Source organism: Chiloscyllium plagiosum, chromosome 11, assembly GCF_004010195.1.
Source record: "Chiloscyllium plagiosum isolate BGI_BamShark_2017 chromosome 11, ASM401019v2, whole genome shotgun sequence".
In the NCBI taxonomy this organism is placed as follows: domain Eukaryota; kingdom Metazoa; phylum Chordata; class Chondrichthyes; order Orectolobiformes; family Hemiscylliidae; genus Chiloscyllium; species Chiloscyllium plagiosum.
Genome location: NC_057720.1, coordinates 3,658,219 through 3,668,228, shown reverse-complemented (window position 1 = coordinate 3,668,228; position 10,010 = coordinate 3,658,219). Strand labels below are relative to the sequence as shown.

At 42.4% G+C, this 10,010-nt stretch overlaps 1 protein-coding gene across 2 annotated transcripts in view; it reads right to left on the bottom strand.

The window, feature by feature from the left end:
• Positions 1-10,010, bottom strand: part of syde2 (synapse defective 1, Rho GTPase, homolog 2 (C. elegans)) — a 170,601-nt gene that overhangs the window by 35,211 nt on the left and 125,380 nt on the right. For both annotated transcript variants that reach the window (XM_043698582.1, XM_043698583.1), the window contains exon 5: positions 7,167-7,348. In XM_043698582.1, the coding sequence (XP_043554517.1) occupies positions 7,167-7,348 (182 nt within the window). The remainder of the gene's footprint in view (positions 1-7,166; positions 7,349-10,010) is intronic.

Below are 10,010 nucleotides of genomic sequence, written 5' to 3'. Positions count from 1 at the left end.
ACGCAGACACGGGGAGAATGTGCAAACTCCACACAGTCAGATGCCTGAGGCGGGAATTGAACCCGGGTCTCTGGCGCTGTGAGGCAGCAGTGCTAACCACTGTGCCACCGTGCCGCCAAAACGCTTCACTTCCTGTCAGTCAACTAATTCTCTATCAGCGCTAATAGTGTGAAAACAGATAAGTACCCTGGGCCGGATGCGATTTATCCTAATAATCTCTGGGAAGCCAGGGAGGAGATTGCAGTGCTTTTGGCTTTGATCTTTATGTTGGCATTTGTCTACAGGAATAGTGCCAGAGACTGGAGGATAGCAAATAGAACATAAGAACAAAAGAACCAGGAGCAGGAGTAGGCCGTCTGGCCCCTCGAGCCTGCTCCGCTATTCAATAAAATCATGGCTGATCTTTTCGTGGCCTCAATTCCACTTACCATATCCCTTAATTCCATTATTTTTCAAAGAAGTATCTACCTTAGCTTTAAAGGTGATTACTGAAGGAGCGTCAACTACTTCCCTGGCCAAGGAATTCCACAGATTCACAACCCTCTGGGTGAAGAAATTCCTTCTCAGTTCAGTTCTAAACCTGTTCCCTCTAATCTTCAGGCCATGTGCACTTGTCCTAGTCTCACCTACCAACGGAAACATCCTCTTTATTTCTATTTTATCGAATCCCTTCATAATTTTATATGTTTCTATAAAATGTCCCTCATTCTTCTGAATTCCAATGAATATATTCCTAATCTACTCAGCCTCTCCTCATAAACCAACCTCCTTAACTCTGGATGGAAATGTGTTGCTGGAAAAGCGCAGCAGGTCAGGCAGCATCTAGGGAACAGGAGAATCGACGTTTCGGGCATTAGCCCTTCTTCTAATGCCCGAAACGTCGATTCTCCTGTTCCCTAGATGCTGCCTGACCTGCTGCGCTTTTCCAGCAACACATTTCCATCTCTGATCTCCAGCATCTGCAGACCTCACTTTCTCCTTAACTCTGGAATCAACCCAGTGACCCTCCTCTGTAAACCCTCCAGTGCCAGTACATCCTTTCTCAAGTAAGGAGACCAAAACTGCACACAGTACTCCAGGTGTGGCCTCACCAGCACCTTGTACAGCTGCAACATAACCTCCCTGCTTTTAAACTCAATCCCTTTAGCAATGAAGGACAAAGTTCCATTTGCCTTCCTAATGACCTGTTGTACCTGTAGACCAACCTTCTGTGATTCATGCACAAGGACACCCAGGTCCCTCTGCATAGCAGCATGCTGCAACTTTTTACCATTCAAGTAATAATCCTTTTTACTGTTACTCCGACCAAAATGGATGACTTCATATTTACTAACGTTGTAGTCCATCTGCTAGATCTTTGCCCACTCACTCAATGTATCTATGTTCCTCTGTAAAGTTTCACAATCCTCTGCACACTTTGCTCCGCCACTCATCTTGGTGTCATCAGCACATTTTGACACCTTACATGTGATCTCCAAATCATCCATAATTGTGGTCCCAACACCGATCGCTGAAGCACACAATTAGTCACTGACTGCCAGCCAGAATAGCACTCAGTTATTAGATTACTTAGATTAGATTACTTAGTGTGGAAACAGGCCCTTCGGCCCAACTAGTCCACACCGACCCTCCGAAGAACAACCCACCCAGACCCATTCCCCTACATCTAACACTACAGGCAATTTAGCATGGCCAATTCGCCTAACCTGCACATTTTTAGACAGTGGGAGCACCCGGAGGAAACCCACGCAGACACGGGGAGAATGTGCAAACTCCACACAGACAGTTCCCTGAGGTGGGAATTGAACCTGGGTCTCTGGTGCTGTGAGGCAGCAGTGCTAACCACTGTGCCACCGTGCCGCCCAAACGCTTCGCTTCCTGTCAGTCAACCAATTCTCTATCAGCGCTAATACTCGACCCCTAACACCATGCATCCTTATCTTATGCAGCAGCCTCTTGTGCGGCACCTTGTCAAAGGCCTTTTGGAAATCTAAGTATACTACATACACTGGGTCACCATTGTCCACCTTGCTTGAAATGTTTTCACAGAATTCCAAAAGATTTGTGAAGCATGACCTGCCCTTCATGAACCCATGCTGCGTCAGTACATTGGGACAATTTATTTTGAGATACCCTGCTACCTCTTCCTTGATAATAGACTGAAGCATCTTCCCCACTACAGAAGTTAAGCTCCCTGGTCTTTAATTCCCCATCTTTTCCTTACTTCCCCTTTTAAATAGTGCCGTCACATTTGCTGTTTTCCAATCTGCTGGGACTGCCCCAGAGTCCAGAAAACTTTGGAAAATCTTCCATAATAATAATTGTTTCCAGGTCCTCACCTACCTTTGTCTCTGTCACTTACTGGCATGTTATTAGTGTCCTCCCATGAGAAGACCCCTGTTACCCCTGACTAATGCACCTAACCTACACATCCCTGAACACAATGGGCAATTTAGCATGGCCAATTGACTTAACCTGCACATCTTCAGATTGTGGGAAGAAACTGGAGCACCCAGAGGAAACGCACGCAGACACAGGGAGAATATGCAAACTCAACAGACAGTTGCCTGAGGTTGGAATTGAACTCTGATCCCTGGCGCTGTGAGGCAGCAGTGCTTACCACTGAGCCATCATGCTATCCCAAAATTAACATATCACTGCTATACAGGGGAATAGTTAGCTTGGTTGGCTGGATGGCTAGTTTACGATGCAGTGATACCAGCAGGTTCCTTTTCTGTACCGGCTAAGGTATATAATGAAGGGCTCTCCTTCTCAACTTACCCCCCTCACCTCAAATGTGGTGACCCTCAGGTAATCCAGCACATCTGAGCAGCACGGTGGCACAGTGGTTAGCACTGCTACCTTGCAGTCCCAGGGACCCGGGTTCGATTCCACTCTCAGGTGACTGTCTGTGTGGAGTTTGCACATTCTCCCCGTGTCTGCGTGGGTTTCCTCCGGGTGCTCCGGTTTCCTCCCACAGTCGCAAAGATGTGCAGGTCAAGTGAATTGGCCATCGTAAATTGCCCATAGTGTTAGGTGCATTAGTCAGAGGGAAATGGGACTGGGTGGGTTACTCGTTGGTGTGGGCTTGTTGGGCCAAAGAGCCTGTTTCCACACTGTAGGAAAGCTAATCTAACCTCTCTCAGAAAGCAAATAAGGCTATGGTACCTTTATCTATCACTATGGATTCTGAAAAAACATGAACCTCAGCAAGTGGCACTCCATGTTGTAAGCTCCAAGAGACTGTCAGCATATAACAGATCACCGATTCATACATTGATAGAATCACGTATCAGTGTCAATTTGTAACCGCATCTTAGCTTCCCAAAATCTACCTGCTTGAAGATGAAACTACCAATAGTTCAGCAATGGCACCAGTATGAAGAAATCTTGGTACAGTCAATTCAAATCACACTCACTATGGTAAAACAGACCACACAAGAATCAGTCAACAATCTCCAAGAATATGAATTTGAAGTGATATATACACCTGATACCAGGACGATTGCATCTGATATTGCCCAACTCGCACAAAGACAAAAGATATCCCTTTTGATATGTACATATGCTCTAAACCATAAAATTGAAGACATTCTCAAGATTGTATGACTTGACAGATCTGTTACACATTGGCCAGAGACAATGTGGCTAGTTACAATTGGAAAGTGCAAAGATAAACCTCTACAAAATTAGCAAAAATGCACTCCCTACAGATGGCCTGACAGTATTAAAGAAGTACCTGAGAAGATTTTGTTAATTTTGGCCATTCAGAAATTTCCTTGGTATAACAGAGTCACTTTCAAAGATAATGAAGTCCTGTTACAAAAAAGCATTGCACCAAGATATTATGTCCAGCTCAAACCTGGCACACGGGTATTGAACAAATAAGACAGCTGGTACAGGAATCAGATAGCGGTCGTAACAGGCGCATTCACTGTGCACAGAGAAGATTACTTCTCTAAATTTCTCATTGCTCAGCAACTAAACTGCACAAGAATGACTATCATTGACATGAGTGCTACCTTGTTTATAAGGTGTCACAGATTAAATTGTGAACGGACCACAATTCACTGGTAAACCAATTTCAAGACGTGTACTAAGTGGGTTATGAGCCATTTCACATCATCATCCCACTATCCACACTGAAACAGCTTAGCAGGCATATGACATGTACAAAAAACAAATGATCATTAAGTGTTGAGTGACACAGCAAGATGTTGGCACTGGACGGCTGCATCTTCGCACATCAATGGAAAAGGGATTACCATGTCTCATGTTTGGAGGGCAAGTGAGCATTTTGTCCAGCAACTAAATGTCTCATTATTCTGAGACACAAGATATTCTTCTTCAAAGACAGAGGCAAATGAAAAACACACTTGACATACCAAGAACACGCATTGCAGACTGCGTGCTTGCAATGCGAATATCAATAACTTGGACACAAGCACAGGTTCCAAGAATATGCAACCAGCCCGGATTGTACAAACTCATTGCCGCTCATGGTGGTACATTGTGAAGAAATAGAAGTCAGCTCAGACCAAGGAAGATACACCAATCATGCACAACCAGAGCAGAAATAACACACTGATGATTACAATTGTGCAGTGATGTTGAGGGACAGCAATCATCAGAATGATAAGCAAGGTGTCAAAAAAGTACAACAAAGTACAACATGTATCTCTGCACTCTGGTATACAATTATAAGATCAGGGCGAGATGTCAGACCTCAAAAGCATTACACTAACGCAGGAAATTTGTTTTGCAAACTTTCACCTATTCACATAGACAACATATGCCTATGTACAACCGAGTATATGTGTCTGGAATAATTTAGCATCTTTTGAAAAGGGGAATGTTTAAATGTGTGTTATGGCATACTTTCAAGAGACATGCACTGTATCATAGCATGTTACCCATGCTGTATAAAGATCTCATATCTTTCAACTGGGAGCAAGCTCCTGTGTTATGTCATAACAATTTAATGTTAGCTCAAACACCTGTGCCCAATGTTTAAAGATAATAGTTAGTTGTACAGACATAAAAAAGCAAATTCCTGCAGCTTTTCCGTTCTTCATATAGCAAATAGTGGTTTCAACGTCTGCCAAACTAGGTGGGAGTCTGAGATCATCGCCGATGGGGAGTTGGGGTACATCCTCAAACATGTCCTTGTTGACAACTGCATTGCATTGAAGGCCGACGTTTTCTGTCTCTCTAAGGGGTCCCATCTTACTCTGCACTGGTTTGAAGCAAGAGTGTTAGGTCTCAGAAGAGTAGCTTTCAACTTTGCATAATGCCAGTAAGGAAACATGCTGAAGAAGTGTTTTCTGCCTCAACCTCAAGGAGACTCAAATCTGTTACTAAACTGGCCCAGGACAAGTTCTGGCCCATCCCCCCCATTAAGATTAACAGAGAAATCCTCACAAATGCACAACATTTTGCCTACCGGCATAGCTACCTCTCATCTAAGACTGACATCAATGTGGAGATTCAACGTCATATACAATCTGTCAACACTGCCTTTGGACACCCAAATGACAAGTATCTTTGACAACCATGACATCCATGCTGACACCAAGACCCTGTCTATAAGGCAGTCATCCTTTTCACTCTTCTGTACAGCTTCAGAAGTAAGATTACTTATAGATGTCACCTCAAGGCCTTTGAGAGACAGACAGATTATTGGAACAGCTAGTACAACAGATGTGGTAATATCAGAGTCCTTGAAGGAGCTAAATAGCATCAGCACTGAGGCCATGATCATCCAAAACCAACTCTGACTGGCCAGCTAGATGTTTAAGATGCCAGAGTTCCAGTTGCCAAAGCAACTCACATTCGCCCAGTGCAAGGAAGGCATTTGATTGAAGGAGGAACACAAAGAAGTGTGTCAAACACTCCCTGAACACTTCCCTCAAAAAAGTACAACACAGGTGCTAATGCATGGGAAACCGTCATGAAGAAGAAGAAACCAACTTGGAGGAAGCCCCTGTGTGAAGGGACACAATCCTATGAGAATACCCATCAGCAAGAGGAAGGAATGTCAACAATGTCAAGGCCAAGGACCAACGCCACATCCCCGAAACACTTGACAACCATGTGATTGGAGATGCAGTTCCAGGATTGGTTTCATCAGCCACATAAGGACCCACAGAACGCATGACCAGTGACATTGAATGTCCAAGGTAGGCAATCATACTCATGAGTGATTGTTGACGACAACAATAAAAGCTGAATACAGTGGATGCTGGAAATCTGAAACAAACACAGAAAATGCTCGAGAAACTCAGGTCTGGCAGCATCTATGGAAAACACATTACGTTTTGGGTCTATTGTGATTCTTCTTCACTTCTATGATAAATGTATGTTGGATTCTTCAATACTATAATATCCAGTCCTAGTTTCTTATGTAAAGGAGATAATATGATCATTAACACATCAGATAAAACACCTCGCTGAAGAGAAACTCACACCAAATATAACATCTGAATGGGCTAATTATCACCACCTCGATATTCAGCTGCAATAAAACCAAACAAAAACCCACTTGTTATCATTGCAAACATTAAAAATCTCCATACTGGATCAAAACGAAAGGGAGCAGAGGAACATTGTAGCTACAATCTGATAGTGCTTGTTCCAATAAGGCAGAACACCGGGAGCACAGATCACCAAATTTAATCAGAACTTTACATCATCCTCACTAAAACAAACTATTCTGCTAAATTATTTCATGATTTTAAGTGTACATACTACATATTATAGCAATGATTGTAACAGCAAGAAATTAACAATACAGAGCAGAATCATATTGTAATCCAATTTATTAAATAATGTTAAAAACTCAACCTCACTCCACAACAGACTTGTTTTCACAAATCGTAAAATTATGATTAACTAATTCACATTTGGAATAATGTTTTGAGGCTCAATGAAGAATATATTACTTACTTACAGATCAAACAAAGAATAAAAATGATGGAAAAAAGAAAACATGTCTGAATGCTGTGTGTGACAACAGACTAGACGGGACAAGTAGCTGGTTTCACAAAACTCACCATTTACTTTTTTTTTCCCAAATTATAATCAATTCTAAAAAGTGTTATACATAAGAAAGAAATGGGTTATATTAGTAATAGAGGTTTGATCAGACATAGGCTCTTCATTCATACCTTCTCCACCTCAGGCAGGCAGTCCAAGAGACCAACTGTATATTCAGAGTCGCTGTGATCATTCTCACATCCAGAAGATGTAATCTTGAGGGGCTGCTTAGCCATGGCATCGAGAACTGTTTCATACAATTCCTTTGTTATTAAAGGAGATGGCAGTTCCCTCAGATAATCCTTGAGGACACCTATAGGTGTTGAGAAAAGATTTAATGAAGCCATCTGTCTTGTACACATCGGTTTTAAACATTTAGGAATAACAAGCAAGTTTTTAGAATCCTTTCACAACTCTCTAGTGGTAAAACGTAAAGACGAGGCAATTATGGGGAAGAATAACAACCAAACTGACAGTGTGCAAATTTCATGCCCAATACTGAACAAAATCTTTGTAAGAAAACTCAGCTCAACATGTGTTTATAAACAAATTACAAAATATTGTCATATATTAATAGGTAATTCTAACCAACAAATACGGAGTCAGTCTGGATAGGGAGAAAATCAAATGCAAAAATAGAGTCATAGAATCATACAGCAAGGAAACAGGCCCTTTGACCCAACTTGTCCATGGATTCCAAAACTTCATATCCATCCAGAGTCAAAAGCAGGTCGTGAAGGTTATGACATGAGAATGTCACAACTAAACTACTAGTTAACTATAATCTACAATAGTGTGCATCTGCTACCACTGTTGGAAAGAGTTTAAACTGATTCAGTGGGAGAAGGTTGACAGCATTAGTTCAGTAGGGACACTGCATAATGATTTACAAGAACCAAGGCAGAGGGAGTTCAGCCATATTGAGTTTCAAGGAACAAGGTGAAGCTGGATGGCCTCTAATTTAACGCTGGGAGTATTACAGACAACCAGATAGACATGCTGAATGCAACGTTGTTGCCATCGTAGAGACATGGTTGAGAGAGGATCACGACTAACAATTCAACATTCCAGGGTATAGGATTTCACATAGCACAGGGTAGGGTATAAGAAGTAGTGGTGTTGGATTATTAATTCAGTCACTGCAATGAGAAGGGATGATATCTTGGAAGGGTCTTCAAGTAAGGCTTTATAGGTAAAACTCAGGAAGGAAAAGAGGGCAATCACACTGTTTTAAAGAAAACAACCTGAAATAATCCAGCCTCTATCTCAGGCAACATCCTGCTGAAAATTCTCTGCACCCCCTACAATTCTCCCTGGCCACAGGAAGATGACAGAGGACTGGGAAACAGCTAATGTGGTTCCACTTTTCCAGAAGGATTGTAGAGATCAACCAGAAAATTACAGCCCAGTTAGTGTTCCATCAGTGATAGGGAAACAATTGGAGAAAATTCTGAAGAAAATGATTCATTTCCACTTGGAGACACAAAGTTTAATCAGTGGTCATAAGGATTAGCCAGAGGGAGGTCATGCCTAACAAATTTGATAGAATTTTTCAAGGTGACCAGGTGTGCAGTTGATGTCATTTATACGAATTTCAGAAAAATGTGGGAAGGAAGTAACAACACATGGGATCCAGAGTAACATGGCAGGTTGGATCCAAAACATTCTTAGTGGGATGAGACAGTGTTGGTAGAAGGTTTTGTGTGGAGTCTAGTGTCCAGTGGCATACCACAAGATTAATGCTGGGTCCGTTATTGTTTATCATTTATAAACAATAGAGATTGTTTGTGGAGGGGAAAATGATAAGTAAGTTTGCAGATGACACAAAGATTGGCTGGGTGGTTGACAGTGAGGAAAACCTTACAATACAAGAGGATAGATGGATTTGTCAGATGAGCAGATCAGTGGCAGACAGAAGTTAACCCTGAAAAGTGAGAGATGATGCACTCTGGAAGTGGTACCACCACACGGGAATATTCAATGAACAGCAGGACACCAAGAAGTTCAAAGGTACAGAAGTAGCTTAGAGTGCTGGTCTACAGATCCCTGAAGGAGGAAAACAGGTTAATAGGGTAGTTAAGGAAGCATACAGAGCACTTAGTTTCATCAAATGGTCACAGCAGCCAACATAATCAAATATCCCTCCCACCCCCAGTTATACTCTCTCTCACCCTCTTCCGTCGGACAGAAGATACAAAAATTTGAAAACACGTACCAACAGATTGATGTACAACTTCTTCCCCGTCGTTAGCTGACTTATGACTGGAGCCCTCACATATCAGAGTTGATCTTTCTCTGCACCTTCACTGCAGCTGTAGCACTATATTCCGTAATCTGTTCTATTACCCTGATATTCCAGCCTCAGATGACTGTGTGAAGTTTGCACATTCTTCCTGTGTCTGTGTGGGTTTCCTCCAGGTGCTCCAGTTTCCTCCCACAATCCAAAGATGTCTAGGTTAGGTGAATTGGCCATGTTAAATTGCCCATCGTGTTCAGGGATATGTAGGTTAGGTGTATTAGTCAGGGGTAAATATAATAGGGTAGGGGAATGGGTGTAGGTGGGTTTCTCTTCAGAAGGTCGGTGTGGACTTATTGGGGAGAAAGTGAGGTCTGCAGATGCTGGAGATCAAAGTTGAAACTTTATTGCTGGAACAGCACAGCAGGTCAGACAGCATCCAGGGAACAGGAGATTCGACGTTTCGGGCACAGGCCCTTCTTCAGGAATGAGCAGAGAGTGTTCAGCAGGAGAAGATAAAAGTGAGCAGCGAGTGATGCAGGTTCAATAAATGATCTCAGGGTAAAAGATCCCCTTGGAAACAGTGAGGATAACATGATAGAATTTCGCATTTCATTTGCAAGGGAGGAATTTGAGCTGGAAACAACTGCACTAAGCTTAAATAAGAATAATTATAAAGGAATGATAGCAGAGTTGGCTGGAGGAGACTGAGGAATGAGTTTAGTAGCAAAGACAGTTA